General features: G+C 49.2%; 1 protein-coding gene across 1 annotated transcript; it reads left to right on the top strand.

Moving 5' to 3' along the window:
• The first annotated feature begins 5,774 nt into the window (after positions 1–5,774).
• Positions 5,775–7,241, top strand: LOC129405859 (ubiquitin carboxyl-terminal hydrolase 17-like protein 6). The gene has a single exon (XM_055143541.1). The coding sequence runs from the start codon at positions 5,775–5,777 to the stop codon at positions 7,239–7,241; it is 1,467 nt and encodes a 488-aa protein (XP_054999516.1).
• The last annotated feature ends 14,837 nt before the right edge of the window (positions 7,242–22,078 follow it).

Raw genomic sequence — 22,078 nt, 5'->3', positions numbered from 1 at the left:
CAGCCCAGCGGCCGGCGCCAGATCCAGCACCACGGCACCAAGCGTGTGCCCTCTGCTGCCTGCCGAGACGATTTTCCTATGACCCAGCATGTGGGTGGCCGCTTCGCACCCCTTAGTCTTTGCCGGGACGCGCAAACATAAGTCCTAGTGTCGGGTGGGGGGGGGGTGGTGATGAACCGGGTGCGGCACTCAGAACTGTGCTCCGGGGGAGCCTTAGGGGCTGTACCATCTCTCGGTTGATTTCCAGCTGTGGACAATTGTTGGCTACTTTATACATTTGATTTGTAACTTTTGTGTGATCCTAGACATTTTAGTGAACATGACGTTTATAAAAGTGTACTGGCGTAGTTACACATGCGCGGTGGGAGGCTAGGGAGGTGGGGGGAAGGGGGGAGGTATACCGTGATTGTTGGTGGTGGGATACGTGCACTGGTGAAGGGGTGGGTGTTTCAGCATCACATAACTGAGACTTCAACCTGTAAGCTTTGTAACTTTGCCCACGGTGATTCAATAAAGAATAAAATAAAATGAATGAAATTTTAAAAATGTGTACTGGCGTAATTCTTTTTTGTTTGCATTGTTTCGTTGGGTTTGCTCACACCCAGCAATGCTCACGACTTTCTCCTGACTCTGTGCTCAGGGATTTCCTCCTCCCATCCCATGAAACCATATGTGAGTGGATGCAGGACCTGAGCTGGGCTGGTGTGAAAAATACAAGCGAGTGTGGGTGGAAGGGGTGTTGTCAAAAAAGACAAAGATTCCTACTGAGGGGAGGGGGAGATGACGGCTTCGTCACGTTCTGTTGTCCGAGGGCTCTCGGGGCACTTCTCTCTCACGCACCTAGCTTGTGTTCAGTGTTCCCGAGCTGCTGTGTATGGAGCGGATTTATCCATCCCTTTCTTCGGTTCTACCTTTGGATGCCTCTACAAGATAGACTATCTCCGTGTAATGTGCAGCAGAGGAGCATGCCTGAGGAGGTGCTGGGCCAGTCCGAAGGGCTCTGGAGACAGAGCATCCCTTAGGGCCCAAGAGTATCTTGCACGCACGGCAGAGCCTGTCAAGCTACCCGTGGCGTATTCGATATGCCAAAAACAGTAAAAACAAGGCTCACAATGAAAATGTTACTAGTGGCCACTCGAACAAATCAATGAGCAACAGGATGACAGTGATCAAATATATTTATTACATATCGATTAAATCTTACGAATATTAATTATATTTTATATAATACTTTTTCCACATAACCCTTCTAAAACTTACTTCCAAAGTCATTTGGTGATTTTTCCCTCATCATACCCACCAAAGGAAGGAAGGGTGCAGGGTTTTGGATTTGGATACCATTTCTCACTGAATCTCTGTGTCTGTGTCTGTCTCTCTCTGACTCCCTGTCTCTCTCTCTTACAGACACACACTTGTGATACCTTTGAAGTTAGTGCTAGAGAAACTTTTCGTATGAGAGAAAGAGAAGAGAGTTTTGCGTGTGTGTACTCTTTGTGAGCTTGTGTGTGCTATCGCGCACGCGCATGCCTCTGTTTCCGATGAGCCTCTGGAGACAGAGCGTCCCTTAGGGCCCCCTGGGACCCTGGACCTAAGCGGGGTGGTGGTTGACCTGGTGCAGCACTCAGAAATGTGCTCCGGGGAAGCCTTATGGGCTGTACCATCTCTCGGTTGATTTCCAGCTGTAGACAATTGTTTGGGACTTTATACATTTGATTTGTAACTTTTGTGTGATCCTAGACATTTTAGTGAACATGATTTCTATAAAAGTGTACTGGAGTAGTTGCACATGCGCGGTGGGGGGCTAAGGGGGTGGGTGGAAGGGGGGACGTATACCGTGATTCTTGGTGGTGGGATACGTGCACTGGTGAATGGATGGGTGTTTGAGCATCGCATAACGGAGAGTTCAACCTGTAAGCTTTGTAACTTTCCACACGGTGATTCAGTAAAGAATAAAATAAAATGGAAGCAATTTAAAAAATGTGTACTGGCGTAATTCTTTTTTGTTTGCATTGTTTCGTTGGGTTTGCTCACACCCAGCTAGCTCACGACTTTCTCCTGACTCTGTGCTCAGGGATTTCCTCCTCCCATCCCATGAAACCATATGTGAGTGGATGCAGGACCTGAGCTGGGCTGGTGTGAAAAATACAAGCGAGTGTGGGTGGAAGGGGTGTTATCAAACAATACAAAGATTCCTCCAGGGGGGAGGGGGTGATGACGGCTGTGTCACGTTCTGTTGTCCGAGGGCTCTCGGGGCAGTTCTCTCTCACGCACCAAGCTTGTGTTCAGTGTTCTCGAGATGCCCTGTATGGAGCGGATTTATCCATCCCTTTCTTCGGTTCTACCTTTTGATGCCTCTACAAGATAGACTATCTCCATGTAATGTGCAGCAGAGGAGCATGCCTGAGGAGGTGCTGGGCCAGTCCGAAGGGCTCTGGAGACAGAGCGTCCCTTAGGGCCCAAGAGTATCTTGCACGCACGGCAGAGCCTGTCAAGCTACCCGTGGCATATTCGATATGCCAAAAACAGTAAAAACAAGGCTCACAATGAAAATGTTACTAGTGGCCACTCGAACAAATCAATGAGCAACAGGATGACAGTGATCAAATATATTTATTACATATCGATTAAATCTTACGAATATTAATTATATTTTATATAATACTTTTTCCACATAACCCTTCTAAAACTTACTTCCAAAGTCATTTGGTGATTTTTCCCTCATCATACCCACCAAAGGAAGGAAGGGTGCAGGGTTTTGGATTTGGATACCATTTCTCACTGACTCTCTGTGTCTGTTTCTGTCTCTCTCTGTCTCCCTGTCTCTCTCTCTCTTATAGACACACACTTGTGATACCTCTGAAGTTAGTGCTAGAGAAAATTTTCGTATGAGAGAAAGAGAAGAGAGTTGTGCGTGTGTGTACTCTTTGTGAGCTTGTGTGTGCTATCGCGCGCACGCATGCCTCTGTTTCCGATGAGCCTCTGGAGTCAGAGCGTCCCTTAGGGCCCCCTGGGACCCTGGACCTAAGCGGGGTGGTGGTTGACCTGGTGCAGCACTCAGAAATGTGCTCCGGGGAAGCCTTATGGGCTGTACCATTTCTCGGTTGATTTCCAGCTGTAGACAATTGTTTGCGACTTTATACATTTGATTTGTAACTTTTGTGTGATCCTAGACATTTTAGTGAACATGATTTCTATAAAAGTGTACTGGAGTAGTTGCACATGCGCGGTGGGGGGCTAGGGGGGTGGGTGGAAGGGGGGACGTATACCGTGATTCTTGGTGGTGGTATACGTGCACTGGTGAATGGATGGGTGTTTGAGCATCGCATAACGGAGAGTTCAACCTATAAGCTTTGTAACTTTCCACACGGTGATTCAGTAAAGAATAAAATAAAATGGAAGCAATTTTAAAAATGTGTACCGGCGTAATTCTTTTTTGTTTGCATTGTTTCGTTGGGTTTGCTCACACCCAGCTAGCTCACGACTTTCTCCTGACTCTGTGCTCAGGGATTTCCTCCTCCCATCCCATGAAACCATATGTGAGTGGATGCAGGACCTGAGCTGGGCTGGTGTGAAAAATACAAGCGAGTGTGGGTGGAAGGGGTGTTGTCAAAAGAGACAAAGATTCCTCCTGGGGGAGGGGGAGATGACGTCTTCGTCACGTTCTGTTGTCCGAGGGCTCTCGGGGCAGTTCTCTCTCACGCACCTAGCATGTGTTCAGTGTTCTCGAGCTGCTGTGTATGGAGCGGATTTATCCATCCCTTTCTTCGGTTCTACCTTTTGATGCCTCTACAAGATAGACTATCTCCGTGTAATGTGCAGCAGAGGAGCATGCCTGAGGAGGTGCTGGGCCAGTCCGAAGGGCTCTGGAGACAGAGCGTCCCTTAGGGCCCAAGAGTATCTTGCACGCACGGCAGAGCCTGTCAAGCTACCCGTGGCATATTCGATATGCCAAAAACAGTAACAACAAGGCTCACAATGAAAATGTTACTAGTGGCCACTCGAACAAATCAATGAGCAACAGGATGACAGTGATCAAATATATTTATTACATATCGATTAAATCTGACGAATATTAATTATATTTTATATAATACTTTTTCCACATAACCCTTCTAAAACTTACTTCCAAAGTCATTTGGTGATTTTTCCCTCATCCTACCCACCAAAGGAAGGAAGGGTGCAGGGTTTTGGATTTGGATACCATTTCTCACTGAATCTCTGTGTCTGTGTCTGTCTCTCTCTGACTCCCTGTCTCTCTCTCTTACAGACACACACTTGTGATACCTTCGAAGTTAGTGCTAGAGAAACTTTTCGTATGAGAGAAAGAGAAGAGAGTTGTACGTGTGTGTACTGTTTGTGAGCCTGTGTGTGCTATCGCGCACGCGCATGCCTCTGTTTCCGATGAGCCTCTGGAGACAGAGCGTCCCTTAGGGCCCCCTGGGACCCTGGACCTAAGCGGGGTGGTGGTTGACCTGGTGCAGCACTCAGAAATGTGCTCCGGGGAAGCCTTATGGGCTGTACCATCTCTCGGTTGATTTCCAGCTGTAGACAATTGTTTGCGACTTTATACATTTGATTTATAACTTTTGTGTGATCCTAGACCCTTTAATGAACATGACTTTTATAAAAGTGTACTGGCGCGGTGGGGGGCTGGGGAGGTGGCGGGAAGAGGGGAGGTATACCGTGATTCTTGGTGGTGGGATACGTGCACTGGTGAATGGATGGGTGTTTGAGCATCGCATAACGGAGAGTTCAACCTGTAAGCTTTGTAACTTTCCACACGGTGATTCAGTAAAGAATAAAATAAAATGGAAGCAATTTTAAAAATGTGTACTTGCGTAATTCTTTTTTGTTTACATTGTTTCGTTGGGTTTGCTCACACCCAGCTAGCTCACGACGTTCTCCTGACTCTGTGCTCAGGGATTTCCTCCTCCCATCCCATGAAACCATATGTGAGTGGATGCAGGACCTGAGCTGTGCTGGTGCGAAAAATACAAGCGAGTGTGGGTGGAAGGGGTGTTGTCAAAAAAGACAAAGATTCCTCCTGGGGGGAGGGGGAGATGACGGCTGTGTCACGTTCTGTTGTCCGAGGGCTCTCGGGGCAGTTCTCTCTCACGCACCAAGCTTGTGTTCAGTGTTCTCGAGCTGCTGTGTATGGAGCGGATTTATCCATCCCTTTCTTCGGTTCTACGTTTTGATGCCTCTACAAGATAGACTATCTCCGTGTAATGTGCAGCAGAGGAGCATGCCTGAGGAGGTGCTGGGCCAGTCCGAAGGGCTCTGGAGACAGAGCGTCCCTTAGGGCCCCCTGGACCGGCCACCCTCTATGCTTGCCACAGCCTGCTGTGGACGTCCGCTTGGGGGTCAGGTGAGCTGAGGGATTGGTCACACACTCACTCTCCCGTCATTGGGATTGGACAGGTTGGAGATGGGTGGGTCTCGTCCAGGGGCTGCTGGGTCAGGCCAGACAGTATTTAGGGACTCGCCCGCCAGGAGGTTGGGCTTCTCTCCAGCGCTCTGCCAGGAGGTTGGGCCTCTCTCCAGCGCTCTGCCAGGAGTTCGGGCTTCTCTCCAGCGCTCTGCCAGGAGTTCGTGCTTCTCTCCAGCGCTCTGCCAGGAGTTCGGGCTTCTCTCCAGCGCTCTGCCAGGAGTTCGGGCTTCTCTCCAGCGCTCTGCCAAGGGAAGTCGTCGTTCCGACGAAGTCTTAGTCGCCGAGTTCTGGGGGCACGGAGGCCCCTTCTCTGCACCGGGCAGCTTTCCCCCCAAGGCAAGAGATGGCACACGCCGAATCCCGGAGCAGCAAGAACGCTGAAGTCTGCAGCGCCACGGCCCTACAGTCACCAGCCCCGACGTCCCAGGTGGGTCTGGCTCCCCCGGGCCAGGGCCAGGGCCGGGCTGGCGCCAAGGCTCTCCCTCCCCAGGGGAAGATGGGGCGTGCCGTGGGAGCCGGGCTGCGGAACGTCGGGAACAGCTGCTACGTGAACGCCGCCCTGCAGTGTCTGACCTACACCCCGGCCCTGGCCAGCTGGGCAGCGTCCGGGCTTCATGGCGGCGCCCACGGCCAGCGGCCCTGCTGCAGGTCGTGCGGCGTGCGGGCGCACATCGGCCGGGCCCGGCGCCACCCCGGGGAGGTCCTCGCGCCGTGCCCCTCGCTGCTGGCCGGATTCCACAGGGAGCGGCAGGAAGACGCGCACGAGTTCCTCATGTTCACGCTGGACGCCATGCAGCAAGGCTGCCCGCAGGACGGCGGGCGGGAGCCGGCCGACATCCCGGGCATCTTTGGAGGCCGCTGGCGGTCCCAGGTGCAGTGTCTGCGCTGCCTGGCCGTCTCCGACACCTTTGAACCTTACCTGGACGTGGCGCTGGACGTGGGAGCGGCGCCGAGCGTGGCCCAAGCCCTGCGAGAGCTGGTGAGGCCCGAGAGACTGGAGGGGGAGGACGCCTACCTGTGCGGCACCTGCGGCCAGAAGACGCCCGCCACCAAGACGCTGACCCTGCACGCGGCCTCGCGGGTCCTGATGCTGGTGCTGAAGAGGTTCTGCCAGGGCGGCGACGCCAAGCTGGCTGGGCACGTGAGCTACCCCGAGTGCCTGGACGTGGGCGGCTGCACGTCGGAGCGCCAGGAGGGGCCTCTCGCGTACGTGCTCTACGCCGTCCTGGTGCACACGGGCTGGAGCTCTCACGGTGGCCACTACCTGTGCTACGTCAGAGCGGGGGACGGCCAGTGGTACCAGATGGACGACGCCAGGGTCAGCGCCTGCGACGCGTCCCGCGTCCTCAGCCAGCAGGCCTACGTCCTCTTCTACGCGCAGAAGGCCGAGTGGGAGAGAGTCGGCGGCGACTGGGGCTGGGCCGGCCCGGAGGGGCCAGGCTGCGGGGCCTCGGCGATGCCCAGGGAGCGGCCGGGCCGTCCTGCCAGGGACCGCGAGCCCTCGGTGTCTGGCCACCTCGAGCCTTGCGAGGACTCTTCTGCCATCAGCCTGGACTGCTGGAGGCGGCTGCAGGAGCAGAGCCGGCCCAAGCCGCCGCCCGGCCTCAGGAGGACGGTTGCCGCCCTGCCCGCCAACGCAGTGGTCATCCACCGCTCCAGACACAGCCACGGGGCGCCCTGGGAGCAGCCTGAGCCCCGGAAAGCTGCCCCAGAAACGTGTGCCACGGCCGCCAAGAGGAAGAGCAGGAAAGGCCAGAAAAGCCTGCGGGTCCTGCACAGCCTTCAGCTCCCACGGGGGCCCCGCCTCTGACAGCCCAGCGGCCGGCGCCAGATCCAGCACCACGGCACCAAGCGTGTGCCCTCTGCTGCCTGCCGAGACGATTTTCCTATGACCCAGCATGTGGGTGGCCGCTTCGCACCCCTTAGTCTTTGCCGGGACGCGCAAACATAAGTCCTAGTGTCGGGTGGGGGGGGGAGGGTGGTGATGATCCGGGTGCGGCACTCAGAACTGTGCTCCGGGGGAGCCTTATGGGCTGTACCATCTCTCGGTTGATTTCCAGCTGTGGACAATTGTTGGCTACTTTATACATTTGATTTGTAACTTTTGTGTGATCCTAGACATTTTAGTGAACATGACGTTTATAAAAGTGTACTGGCGTAGTTACACATGCGCGGTGGGGGGCTAGGGAGGTGGGGGGAAGGGGGGAGGTATACCGTGATACTTGGTGGTGGGATACGTGCACTGGTGAATGGATGGGTGTTTCAGCATCGCATAACTGAGACTTCAACCTGTAAGCTTTGTAACTTTGCCCACGGTGATTCAATAAAGAATAAAATAAAATGAATGAAATTTTAAAAATGTGTACTGGCGTAATTCTTTTTTGTTTGCATTGTTTCGTTGGGTTTGCTCACACCCAGCAATGCTCACGACTTTCTCCTGACTCTGTGCTCAGGGATTTCCTCCTCCCATCCCATGAAACCATATGTGAGTGGATGCAGGACCTGAGCTGGGCTGGTGTGAAAAATACAAGCGAGTGTGGGTGGAAGGGGTGTTGTCAAAAAAGACAAAGATTCCTCCTGGGGGGAGGGGGAGATGACGGCTGCGTCACGTTCTGTTGTCCGAGGGCTCTCGGGGCAGTTCTCTCTCACGCACCAAGCTTGTGTTCAGTGTTCTCGAGCTGCTGTGTATGGAGCGGATTTATCCATCCCTTTCTTCGGTTCTACCTTTAGATGCCTCTACAAGATAGACTATCTCCGTGTAATGTGCAGCAGAGGAGCATGCCTGAGGAGGTGCTGGGCCAGTCCGAAGGGCTCTGGAGACAGAGCGTCCCTTTGGGCCCAAGAGTATCTTGCACGCACGGCAGAGCCTGTCAAGCTACCCGTGGCATATTCGATATGCCAAAAACAGTCACAACAAGGCTCACAATGAAAATGTTACTAGTGGCCACTCGAACAAATCAATGAGCAACTGGATGACAGTGATCATATATATTTATAACATATCGATTAAATCTGACGAATATTAATCATATTTTATATAATACTTTTTCCACATAACCCTTCTAAAACTTACTTCCAAAGTCATTTGGTGATTTTTCCCTCAACATACCCACCAAAGGAAGGAAGGGTGCAGGGTTTTGGATTTGGATGCCATTTCTCACTGACTCTCTGTGTCTGTTTCTGTCTCTCTCTGTCTCCCTGTCTCTCTCGCTTACAGACACACACTTGTGATACCTTCGAAGTTAGTGCTAGAGAAACTTTTCGTATGAGAGAAAGAGAAGAGAGTTGTGCGTGTGTGTACTGTTTGTGAGCCTGTGTGTGCTATCGCGCACGCGCATGCCTCTGTTTCCGATGAGCCTCTGGAGACAGAGCGTCCTTTAGGGCCCCCTGGGACCTTAGACCTAAGCGGGGTGGTGGTTGACCTGGTGCAGCACTCAGAAATGTGCTCAGGGAAGCCTTATGGGCTGTACCATCTCTCGGTTGATTTCCAGCTGTAGACAATTGTTTGCGACTTTATACATTTGATTTATAACTTTTGTGTGATCCTAGACATTTTAATGAACATGACTTTTATAAAAGTGTACTGGCGCGGTGGGGGGCTGGGGACTTGGCGGGAAGAGGGGAGGTATACCGTGATTCTTGGTGGTGGGATACGTGCACTGGTGAATGGATGGGTGTTTCAGCATCGCATAACTGAGACTTCAACCTGTAAGCTTTGTAACTTTCCACACGTTGATTCAGTAAAGAATAAAATAAAATGGAAGCAATTTTAAAAATGTGTACTGGCGTAATTCTTTTTTGTTTGCATTGTTTCGTTGGGTTTGCTCACACACAGCTAGCTCACGACTTTCTCCTGACTCTGTGCTCAGGGATTTCCTCCTCCCATCCCATGAAACCATATGTGAGTGGATGCAGGACCTGAGCTGGGCTGGTGTGAAAAATACAAGCGAGTGTGGGTGGAAGGGGTGTTGTCAAAAAAGACAAAGATTCCTCCTGGGGGGAGGGGGAGATGACGGCTTCGTCACGTTCTGTTGTCCGAGGGCTCTCGGGGCAGTTCTCTCTCACGCACCTAGCATGTGTTCAGTGTTCCCGAGGTGCTGTGTATGGAGCGGATTTATCCATCCCTTTCTTCGGTTCTACCTTTTGATGCCTCTACAAGATAGACTATCTCCGTGTAATGTGCAGCAGAGGAGCATGCCTGAGGAGGTGCTGGGCCAGTCCGAAGGGCTCTGGAGACAGAGCGTCCCTTAGGGCCCAAGAGTATCTTGCACGCACGGCAGAGCCTGTCAAGCTACCCGTGGCATATTCGATATGCCAAAAACAGTCACAACAAGGCTCACAATGAAAATGTTACTAGTGGCCACTCGAACAAATCAATGAGCAACAGGATGACAGTGATCATATATATTTATAACATATCGATTAAATCTGACGAATATTAATTATATTTTATATAATACTTTTTCCACATAACCCTTCTAAAACTTACTTCCAAAGTCATGTGGTGATTTTTCCCTCAACATACCCACCAAAGGAAGGAAGGGTGCAGGGTTTTGGATGTGGATGCCATTTCTCACTGAGTCTCTGTGTCTGTGTCTGTCTCTCTCTGACTCCCTGTCTTTCTCTCTTACAGACACACATTTGTGATACCTTCGAAGTTAGTGCTAGAGAGACTTTTCGTATGAGAGAAAGAGAAGAGAGTTGTGCGTGTGTGTACTTTTTGTGAGCCTGTGTGTGCTATCGCGCACGCGCATGCCTCTGTTTCCGATGAGCCTCTGGAGACAGAGCGTCCCTTAGGGCCCCCTGGGACCCTGGACCTAAGCGGGGCGGTAGTTGACCTGGTGCAGCACTCAGAAATGTGCTCCGGGGAAGCCTTATGGGCTGTACCATCTCTCGGTTATTTTCCAGCTGTAGACAATTGTTTGCGACTTTATACATTTGATTTATAACTTTTGTGTGATCCTAGACATTTTAATGAACATGACTTTTATAAAAGTGTACTGGCGCGGTGGGGGGCTCGGGAGGTGGCGGGAAGAGGGGAGGTATACCGTGATTCTTGGTGGTGGGATACGTGCACTGGTGAATGGATGGGTGTTTCAGCATCGCATAACTGAGACTTCAACCTGTATGCTTCGTAACTTTCCACAGGGTGATTCAATAAAGAATAAAATAAAATGAAAGCAATTTTAAAAATGTGCACTGGCGTAATTCTTTTTTGTTTGCATTGTTTCGTTGGGTTTGCTCACACCCAGCTAGCTCACGACTTTCTCCTGACTCTGTGCTCAGGGATTTCCTCCTCCCATCACATGAAACCATATGTGAGTGGATGCAGGACCTGAGCTGGGCTGGTGTGAAAAATACAAGCGAGTGTGGGTGGAAGGGGTGTTGTCAAAAAAGACAAAGATTCCTCCTGGGGGGAGGGGGAGATGACGGCCGCGTCACGTTCTGTTGTCCGAGGGCTCTCGGGGCAGTTCTCTCTCACGCACCAAGCTTGTGTTCAGTGTTCTCGAGGTGCTGTGTATGGAGCGGATTTATCCACCCCTTTCTTCGGTTCTACCTTTTGATGCCTCTACAAGATAGACTATCTCCGTGTAATGTGCAGCAGAGGAGCATGCCTGAGGAGGTGCTGGGCCAGTCCGAAGGGCTCTGGAGACAGAGCGTCCCTTAGGGCCCAAGAGTAACTTGCACGCACGGCAGAGCCTGTCAAGCTACCCGTGGCATATTCGATATGCCAAAAGCAGTCACAACAAGGCTCACAATGAAAATGTTACTAGTGGCCACTCGAACAAATCAATGAGCAACAGGATGACAGTGATCATATATATTTATAACATATCGATTAAATCTGACGAATATTAATTATATTTTATATAATACTTTTTCCACATAACCCTTCTAAAACTTACTTCCAAAGTCATTTGGTGATTTTTCCCTCAACATACCCACCAAAGGAAGGAAGGGTGCAGGGTTTTGGATGTGGATGCCATTTCTCACTGACTCTCTGTGTCTGTGTCTGTCTCTCTCTGACTCCCTGTCTTTCTCTCTTACAGACACACATTTGTGATACCTTCGAAGTTAGTGCTAGAGAAACTTTTCGTATGAGAGAAAGAGAAGAGAGTTGTGCGTGTGTGTACTGTTTGTGAGCCTGTGTGTGCTATCGCGCACGCGCATGCCTCTGTTTCCGATGAGCCTCTGGAGACAGAGCGTCCCTTAGGGCCCCCTGGGACCCTGGACCTAAGCGGGGCGGTAGTTGACCTGGTGCAGCACTCAGAAATGTGCTCCGGGGAAGCCTTATGGGCTGTACCATCTCTCGGTTATTTTCCAGCTGTAGACAATTGTTTGCGTCTTTATACATTTGATTTGTAACTTTTGTGTGATCCTAGACATTTTAGTGAACATGATTTCTATAAAAGTGTACTGGAGTAGTTGCACATGCGCGGTGGGGGGCTGGGGAGGTGGCGGGAAGAGGGGAGATATACCGTGATTCTTGGTGGTGGGATACGTGCACTGGTGAATGGATGGGTGCTTGAGCATCGCATAACTGATAGTTCAACCTGTAAGATTTGTAACTTACCACACGGTGATTCAGTAAAGAATAAAATAAAATGGAAGCAATTTTAAAAATGTGTACTGGCGTAATTCTTTTTTGTTTGCATTGTTTCGTTGGGTTTGCTCACACACAGCTAGCTCACGACTTTCTCCTGACTCTGTGCTCAGGGATTTCCTCCTCCCATCCCATGAAACCATATGTGAGTGGATGCAGGACCTGAGCTGGGCTGGTGTGAAAAATACAAGCGAGTGTGGGTGGAAGGGGTGTTGTCAAAAAAGACAAAGATTCCTCCTGGGGGGAGGGGGAGATGACGGCTTCGTCACGTTCTGTTGTCCGAGGGCTCTCGGGGCAGTTCTCTCTCACGCACCTAGCATGTGTTCAGTGTTCTCGAGCTGCTGTGTATGGAGCGGATTTATCCATCCCTTTCTTCGGTTCTACCTTTTGATGCCTCTACAAGATAGACTATCTCCGTGTAATGTGCAGCAGAGGAGCATGCCTGAGGAGGTGCTGGGCCAGTCCGAAGGGCTCTGGAGACAGAGCGTCCCTTTGGGCCCAAGAGTATCTTGCACGCACGGCAGAGCCTGTCAAGCTACCCGTGGCATATTCGATATGCCAAAAACAGTCACAACAAGGCTCACAATGAAAATGTTACTAGTGGCCACTCGAACAAATCAATGAGCAACTGGATGACAGTGATCATATATATTTATAACATATCGATTAAATCTGACGAATATTAATCATATTTTATATAATACTTTTTCCACATAACCCTTCTAAAACTTACTTCCAAAGTCATTTGGTGATTTTTCCCTCAACATACCCACCAAAGGAAGGAAGAGTGCAGGGTTTTGGATTTGGATGCCATTTCTCACTGACTCTCTGTGTCTGTTTCTGTCTCTCTCTGTCTCCCTGTCTCTCTTGCTTACAGACACACACTTGTGATACCTTCGAAGTTAGTGCTAGAGAAACTTTTCGTATGAGAGAAAGAGAAGAGAGTTGTGCGTGTGTGTACTGTTTGTGAGCCTGTGTGTGCTATCGCGCACGTGCATGCCTCTGTTTCCGATGAGCCTCTGGAGACAGAGCGTCCTTTAGGGCCCCCTGGGACCTTAGACCTAAGCGGGGTGGTGGTTGACCTGGTGCAGCACTCAGAAATGTGCTCAGGGAAGCCTTATGGGCTGTACCATCTCTCGGTTGATTTCCAGCTGTAGACAATTGTTTGCGACTTTATACATTTGATTTATAACTTTTGTGTGATCCTAGACATTTTAATGAACATGACTTTTATAAAAGTGTACTGGCGCGGTGGGGGGCTGGGGAGGTGGCGGGAAGAGGGGAGGTATACCGTGATTCTTGGTGGTGGGATACGTGCACTGGTGAATGGATGGGTGTTTCAGCATCGCATAACTGAGACTTCAACCTGTAAGCTTTGTAACTTTCCACAGGGTGATTCAGTAAAGAATAAAATAAAATGGAAGCAATTTTAAAAATGTGTACTGGCGTAATTCTTTTTTGTTTGCATTGTTTCGTTGGGTTTGCTCACACCCAGCTAGCTCACGACTTTCTCCTGACTCTGTGCTCAGGGATTTCCTCCTCCCATCCCATGAAACCATATGTGAGTGGATGCAGGACCTGAGCTGGGCTGGTGTGAAAAATACAAGCGAGTGTGGGTGGAAGGGGTGTTGTCAAAAAAGACAAAGATTCCTCCTGGGGGGAGGGGGAGATGACGGCTTCGTCACGTTCTGTTGTCCGAGGGCTCTCGGGGCAGTTCTCTCTCACGCACCTAGCATGTGTTCAGTGTTCCCGAGGTGCTGTGTATGGAGCGGATTTATCCATCCCTTTCTTCGGTTCTACCTTTTGATGCCTCTACAAGATAGACTATCTCCGTGTAATGTGCAGCAGAGGAGCATGCCTGAGGAGGTGCTGGGCCAGTCCGAAGGGCTCTGGAGACAGAGCGTCCCTTAGGGCCCAAGAGTATCTTGCACGCACGGCAGAGCCTGTCAAGCTACCCGTGGCATATTCGATATGCCAAAAACAGTCACAACAAGGCTCACAATGAAAATGTTACTAGTGGCCACTCGAACAAATCAATGAGCAACTGGATGACAGTGATCATATATATTTATAACATATCGATTAAATCTGACGAATATTAATCATATTTTATATAATACTTTTTCCACATAACCCTTCTAAAACTTACTTCCAAAGTCATTTGGTGATTTTTCCCTCAACATACCCACCAAAGGAAGGAAGGGTGCAGGGTTTTGGATTTGGATGCCATTTCTCACTGAGTCTCTGTGTCTGTGTCTGTCTCTCTCTGACTCCCTGTCTTTCTCTCTTACAGACACACATTTGTGATACCTTCGAAGTTAGTGCTAGAGAGACTTTTCGTATGAGAGAAAGAGAAGAGAGTTGTGCGTGTGTGTACTGTTTGTGAGCCTGTGTGTGCTATCGCGCACGCGCATGCCTCTGTTTCCGATGAGCCTCTGGAGACAGAGCGTCCCTTAGGGCCCCCTGGGACCCTGGACCTAAGCGGGGCGGTAGTTGACCTGGTGCAGCACTCAGAAATGTGCTCCGGGGAAGCCTTATGGGCTGTACCATCTCTCGGTTATTTTCCAGCTGTAGACAATTGTTTGCGTCTTTATACATTTGATTTGTAACTTTTGTGTGATCCTAGACATTTTAGTGAACATGATTTCTATAAAAGTGTACTGGAGTAGTTGCACATGCGCGGTGGGGGGCTGGGGAGGTGGCGGGAAGAGGGGAGGTATACAGTGATTCTTGGTGGTGGGATACGTGCACTGGTGAATGGATGGGTGTTTGAGCATCGCATAACTGATAGTTCAACCTGTAAGATTTGTAACTTTCCACACGGTGATTCAGTAAAGAATAAAATAAAATGGAAGCAATTTTAAAAATGTGTACTGGCGTAATTCTTTTTTGTTTGCATTGTTTCGTTGGGTTTGCTCACACACAGCTAGCTCACGACTTTCTCCTGACTCTGTGCTCAGGGATTTCCTCCTCCCATCCCATGAAACCATATGTGAGTGGATGCAGGACCTGAGCTGGGCTGGTGTGAAAAATACAAGCGAGTGTGGGTGGAAGGGGTGTTGTCAAAAAAGACAAAGATTCCTCCTGGGGGGAGGGGGAGATGACGGCTTCGTCACGTTCTGTTGTCCGAGGGCTCTCGGGGCAGTTCTCTCTCACGCACCTAGCATGTGTTCAGTGTTCTCGAGCTGCTGTGTATGGAGCGGATTTATCCATCCCTTTCTTCGGTTCTACCTTTTGATGCCTCTACAAGATAGACTATCTCCGTGTAATGTGCAGCAGAGGAGCATGCCTGAGGAGGTGCTGGGCCAGTCCGAAGGGCTCTGGAGACAGAGCGTCCCTTTGGGCCCAAGAGTATCTTGCACACACGGCAGAGCCTGTCAAGCTACCCGTGGCATATTCGATATGCCAAAAACAGTCACAACAAGGCTCACAATGAAAATGTTACTAGTGGCCACTCGAACAAATCAATGAGCAACTGGATGACAGTGATCATATATATTTATAACATATCGATTAAATCTGACGAATATTAATCATATTTTATATAATACTTTTTCCACATAACCCTTCTAAAACTTACTTCCAAAGTCATTTGGTGATTTTTCCCTCAACATACCCACCAAAGGAAGGAAGAGTGCAGGGTTTTGGATTTGGATGCCATTTCTCACTGACTCTCTGTGTCTGTTTCTGTCTCTCTCTGTCTCCCTGTCTCTCTTGCTTACAGACACACACTTGTGATACCTTCGAAGTTAGTGCTAGAGAAACTTTTCGTATGAGAGAAAGAGAAGAGAGTTGTGCGTGTGTGTACTGTTTGTGAGCCTGTGTGTGCTATCGCGCACGTGCATGCCTCTGTTTCCGATGAGCCTCTGGAGACAGAGCGTCCTTTAGGGCCCCCTGGGACCTTAGACCTAAGCGGGGTGGTGGTTGACCTGGTGCAGCACTCAGAAATGTGCTCAGGGAAGCCTTATGGGCTGTACCATCTCTCGGTTGATTTCCAGCTGTAGACAATTGTTTGCGACTTTATACATTTGATTTATAACTTTTGTGTGATCCTAGACCCTTTAATGAACATGACTTTTATAAAAGTGTACTGGCGCGGTGGGGGGCTGGGGAGGTGGCGGGAAGAGGGGAGGTATACCGTGATTCTTGGTGGTGGGATACGTGCACTGGTGAATGGATGGGTGTTTCAGCATCGCATAACTGAGACTTCAACCTGTAAGCTTTGTAACTTTCCACAGGGTGATTCAGTAAAGAATAAAATAAAATGGAAGCAATTTTAAAAATGTGTACTGGCGTAATTCTTTTTTGTTTGCATTGTTTCGTTGGGTTTGCTCACACCCAGCTAGCTCACGACTTTCTCCTGACTCTGTGCTCAGGGATTTCCTCCTCCCATCCCATGAAACCATATGTGAGTGGATGCAGGACCTGAGCTGGGCTGGTGTGAAAAATACAAGCGAGTGTGGGTGGAAGGGGTGTTGTCAAAAAAGACAAAGATTCCTCCTGGGGGGAGGGGGAGATGACGGCTTCGTCACGTTCTGTTGTCCGAGGGCTCTCGGGGCAGTTCTCTCTCACGCACCTAGCATGTGTTCAGTGTTCCCGAGGTGCTGTGTATGGAGCGGATTTATCCATCCCTTTCTTCGGTTCTACCTTTGGATGCCTCTACAAGATAGACTATCTCCGTGTAATGTGCAGCAGAGGAGCATGCCTGAGGAGGTGCTGGGCCAGTCCGAAGGGCTCTGGAGACAGAGCATCCCTTAGGGCCCAAGAGTATCTTGCACGCACGGCAGAGCCTGTCAAGCTACCCGTGGCATATTCGATATGCCAAAAACAGTCACAACAAGGCTCACAATGAAAATGTTACTAGTGGCCACTCGAACAAATCAATGAGCAACTGGATGACAGTGATCATATATATTTATAACATATCGATTAAATCTGACGAATATTAATCATATTTTATATAATACTTTTTCCACATAACCCTTCTAAAACTTACTTCCAAAGTCATTTGGTGATTTTTCCCTCAACATACCCACCAAAGGAAGGAAGGGTGCAGGGTTTTGGATGTGGATGCCATTTCTCACTGAGTCTCTGTGTCTGTGTCTGTCTCTCTCTGACTCCCTGTCTTTCTCTCTTACAGACACACATTTGTGATACCTTCGAAGTTAGTGCTAGAGAGACTTTTCGTATGAGAGAAAGAGAAGAGAGTTGTGCGTGTGTGTACTGTTTGTGAGCCTGTGTGTGCTATCGCGCACGCGCATGCCTCTGTTTCCGATGAGCCTCTGGAGACAGAGCGTCCCTTAGGGCCCCCTGGGACCCTGGACCTAAGCGGGGCGGTAGTTGACCTGGTGCAGCACTCAGAAATGTGCTCCGGGGAAGCCTTATGGGCTGTACCATCTCTCGGTTATTTTCCAGCTGTAGACAATTGTTTGCGTCTTTATACATTTGATTTGTAACTTTTGTGTGATCCTAGACATTTTAGTGAACATGATTTCTATAAAAGTGTACTGGAGTAGTTGCACATGCGCGGTGGGGGGCTGGGGAGGTGGCGGGAAGAGGGGAGGTATACAGTGATTCTTGGTGGTGGGATACGTGCACTGGTGAATGGATGGGTGTTTGAGCATCGCATAACTGATAGTTCAACCTGTAAGATTTGTAACTTTCCACACGGTGATTCAGTAAAGAATAAAATAAAATGGAAGCAATTTTAAAAATGTGTACTGGCGTAATTCTTTTTTGTTTGCATTGTTTCTTTGGGTTTGCTCACACCCAGCTAGCTCACGACTTTCTCCTGACTCTGTGCTCAGGGATTTCCTCCTCCCATCCCATGAAACCATATGTGAGTGGATGCAGGACCTGAGCTGGGCTGGTGTGAAAAATACAAGCGAGTGTGGGTGGAAGGGGTGTTGTCAAAAAAGACAAAGATTCCTCCTGGGGGGAGGGGGAGATGACGGCTTCGTCACATTCTGTTGTCCGAGGGCTCTCGGGGCAGTTCTCTCTCACGCACCTAGCATGTGTTCAGTGTTCTCGAGCTGCTGTGTATGGAGCGGATTTATCCACCCCTTTCTTCGGTTCTACCTTTTGATGCCTCTCTAAGATAGACTATCTCCGTGTAATGTGCAGCAGAGGAGCATGCCTGAGGAGGTGCTGGGCCAGTCCGAAGGGCTCTGGAGACAGAGCGTCCTTTAGGGCCCCCTGGGACCTTAGACCTAAGCGGGGTGGTGGTTGACCTGGTGCAGCACTCGGAAATGTGCTCCGGGGAAGCCTTATGGGCTGTACCATCTCTCAGTTGATTTCCAGCTGTAGACAATTGTTTGCGACTTTATACATTTGATTTATAACTTTTGTGTGATCCTAGACATTTTAATGAACATGACTTTTATAAAAGTGTACTGGCGCGGTGGGGGGCTGGGGAGGTGGCGGGAAGAGGGGAGGTATACCGTGATTCTTGGTGGTGGTATACTTGCACTGGTGAATGGATGGGTGTTTCAGCATCGCATAACTGAGACTTCAACCTGTAAGCTTTGTAACTTTCCACACGGTGATTCAGTAAAAATAAAATAAAATGAAAGCAATTTTAAAAATGTGTACTGGCGTAATTCTTTTTTGTTTGCATTGATTCGTTGGGTTTGCTCACACCCAGCTAGCTCACGACTTTCTCCTGACTCTGTGCTCAGGGATTTCCTCCTCCCATCCCATGAAACCATATGTGAGTGGATGCAGGACCTGAGCTGGGCTGGTGTGAAAAATACAAGCGAGTGTGGGTGGAAGGGGTGTTGTCAAAAAATACAAAGATTCCTCCTGGGGGGAGGGGGAGATGACGGCTTCGTCACGTACTGTTGTCCCAGGGCTCTTGGGGCAGTTCTCTCTCACGCACCAAGCTTGTGTTCAGTGTTCTCGAGCTGCTGTGTATGGAGCGGATTTATCCATCCCTTTCTTCGGTTCTACCTTTTGATGCCTCTCTAAGATAGACTATCTCCGTGTAATGTGCAGCAGAGGAGCATGCCTGAGGAGGTGCTGGGCCAGTCCGAAGGGCTCTGGAGACAGAGCGTCCCTTAGGGCCCAAGAGTATCTTGCACGCACGGCAGAGCCTGTCAAGCTACCCGTGGCATATTCGATATGCCAAAAACAGTAACAACAAGGCTCACAATTGAAATGTTACTAGTGCCCACTCGAACAAATCAATGAGCAACAGGCTGATAGTGATCAGATATCTTTATAACATATCGATTAAATCTTACGAATATTAATTATATTATATATAATACTTTTTCCACATAACCCTTCTAAATCTTACCTCCAAAGTCATTTGCTGGTTTTTCCCTCAACATACCCACCAAAGGAAGGAAGGGTGCAGGGTTTTGGATTTGGATGCCATTTCTCACTGACTCTCTGTGTCTGTTTCTGTCTCTCTCTGACTCCCTGTCTCTCTCTCTTACAGACACACACTTGTGATACCTTCGAAGTTAGTGCTAGAGAAACTTTTCGTATGAGAGAAAGAGAAGAGACTTGTGCGTGTGTTTACTGTTTGTGTGTGTGTGTGGGTGTGCTGGCGCGCACGCGAATCCCTCTGTTTCCGATGAGCCTTTGGAGACAGAGCGTCCGTTAGGGCCCCCTGGGCCCCCTGGACCTAAGCGGGGTGGTGGTGGACCTGGTGCAGCACTCAGAAATGTGCTCCGGGGAAGCCTTATGGGCTGTACCATCTCTCGGTTGATTTCCAGCTGTAGACAATTGTTTGCTACTTTATACATTTGATGTATAACTTTTGTGTGATCCTAGACATTTTAATGAACATGATTTTTAAAAAGTGTACTTGTTGGATATCATTGGTTTGTCCTTTCCCCCTTGCCACAAGGAGCTTAGGTTTATCAGTCACACCCATCAAAGTGCTCCCGAGTCACTCCCATTCTTTTGTTTATCTGTAACCAATTCTACCAGTTTATCTGCTCTTCCCTTAATCAAACTCTGTTAATTGGTAAGGTCAGAACTTCCTAGGACACTGACTATTATAACATTGCCTTTCTCTCCTCTTTATGCCTTTTGAATAATTTACTTTAAAGCTATGTCTTTTTTGTATAGACACAAGAAGACAATATTATGTTTTTATAACTTAAGACTTAATTGGCCTCAAATGATATTCCCTCCTGGGCATCTGCTTTCTCCACTTAAGCCTCAGTTGCCCTCAGTTCCTAGCACCCCAAAGTAGGGTCCCCGACGTGGGACGGGAAGGATCCAGGGCAAGCGGTGAGTTATGTGCTACCCTGGCATCGAGATGGGCCTGGCCAAAGTGCCTAATTCTTAACTATAAGTTAAGAGCTTGATCATAGACAAATGCTGTCATGATCCAATAGTAATTATGAGACTGGGACCCTGCTAGGGATAGGAACGACTGATCTGGCCTGAGCACTGTAGTCTGAGATTGAGATGGCCCCAGGAGAGCAATTCTATAAGCTTTAATGCATCTCTTATTGTGTCCATACAAAATAATTAATATTATGAATTCTTATATGCTTGCTGGCTGAGGAGAAGAGAAACACATTCATGGGACTCTGCCCTTGGGTGGATCCTCCTGCTGAAAGAGAGATTCTGTCCTAGTGAAGGCATTCCCCTAAGAGATAGAACTATACCCCCTATGGATTGTAACCACACCTTTAGATAAGCCCCAGGCTGCTGGGGGACGGGGAGATTTAAGGTAGCTGTACGAGGGGGCAGAGAGAGAGTTCCAGAGGAGAGTGGATAGAGGGAAGATTGGAATAAACTGCAAGTGAGACCAACCATCTTGGCTCCGTTCCTTCCTTCGCCTGCCACATCTTTGCCATCAACCTCCCTGGGGTGGGGGAAGCGGCTGGAGGCTACCGAACTCGGGTGGCGGGAGAGACAGCTGCTGCCCTAGGCCCTGTGCCTGGCTCGGTGCGGTGAGGCATCCCTTTCCTCGCCCGCGCCCTTTCTTTTTATTTTTATTTTTATACATGTACTGGCGCGGTGGGGGGCTGGGGAGGTGGCGAGAAGGGGGCAGATATACCGTGATTCTTGGAGGTGGGATACGTGCACTGGTGAATGGATGGGTGTTTGAGCATCGCATTACTGAGACTTCAACCTGTAAGCTTTGTATCTTTCCACACGGTGATTCAATATAGAATAAAATAAAATGAAAGCAATTTTAAAAATGTGTACTGGCGTAATTCTTTTTTGTTTGCATTGTTTCGTTGGGTTTTCTCACACCCACCAATGCTCACGACTTTCTTCTGACTCTGTGCTCAGGGATTTCCTCCTCCCATCCCATGAAACCATATGTGAGTGGATGCAGGACCTGAGCTGGGCTGGTGTGAAAAACACAAGGAGTGTGGGTGGAAGGGGTGTTGTCAAAAAATACAAATATTCCTCCTGGGGGGAGGGAGAGATGACGGCTGCGTCATCTTCTGTTGTCCGAGGGCTCTCGGGGCCGTTCTCTCTCACGCACCTATCTTGTGTTCAGTGTTCCCGAGCTGCTGTGTATGGAGTGGATTTATCCATCCCTTTCTTCGGTTCTACCTTTTGATGCCACTTCAAGATAGACTATCTCCGTGTAATGTGCAGCAGAGGAGCATGCCTGATCAGAGGTGCTGGGCCAGTCCAAAGGGCTCTGGAGACAGATCGTCCCTTAGGGCCCAAGAGTATCTGCATGCACCGCAGAGCCTGACAAGCTACCCGTGGCATATTCGATATGCCAAAAACAGTAACAACGAGTCTCACAATGGAAATGTTACTAGTGCCCACTCGAACAAATCAATGAGCAACAGGCTGACAGTGATCAGATATATTTATAACATATCGATTAAATCTTACGAATATTAATTATATTATATATAATACTTTTTCCACATAACCCTTCTAAAACTTACCTCCAAAGTCATTTGCTGGTTTTTCCCTCAACATACCCACCAAAGGAAGGAAGGGTGCAGGGTTTTGGATTTGGATGCCATTTCTCACTGAGTCTCTGTGTCTGTTTCTGTCTCTCTCTGACTCCCTGTCTCTCTCTCTTACAGACACACACTTGTGATACC

Source organism: Sorex araneus, chromosome 6, assembly GCF_027595985.1.
Source record: "Sorex araneus isolate mSorAra2 chromosome 6, mSorAra2.pri, whole genome shotgun sequence".
Lineage (NCBI taxonomy): Eukaryota > Metazoa > Chordata > Mammalia > Eulipotyphla > Soricidae > Sorex > Sorex araneus.
The sequence above is the reverse complement of the archived record's forward strand: the minus strand, read 5'-3'. Positions and strand labels throughout refer to the sequence as shown.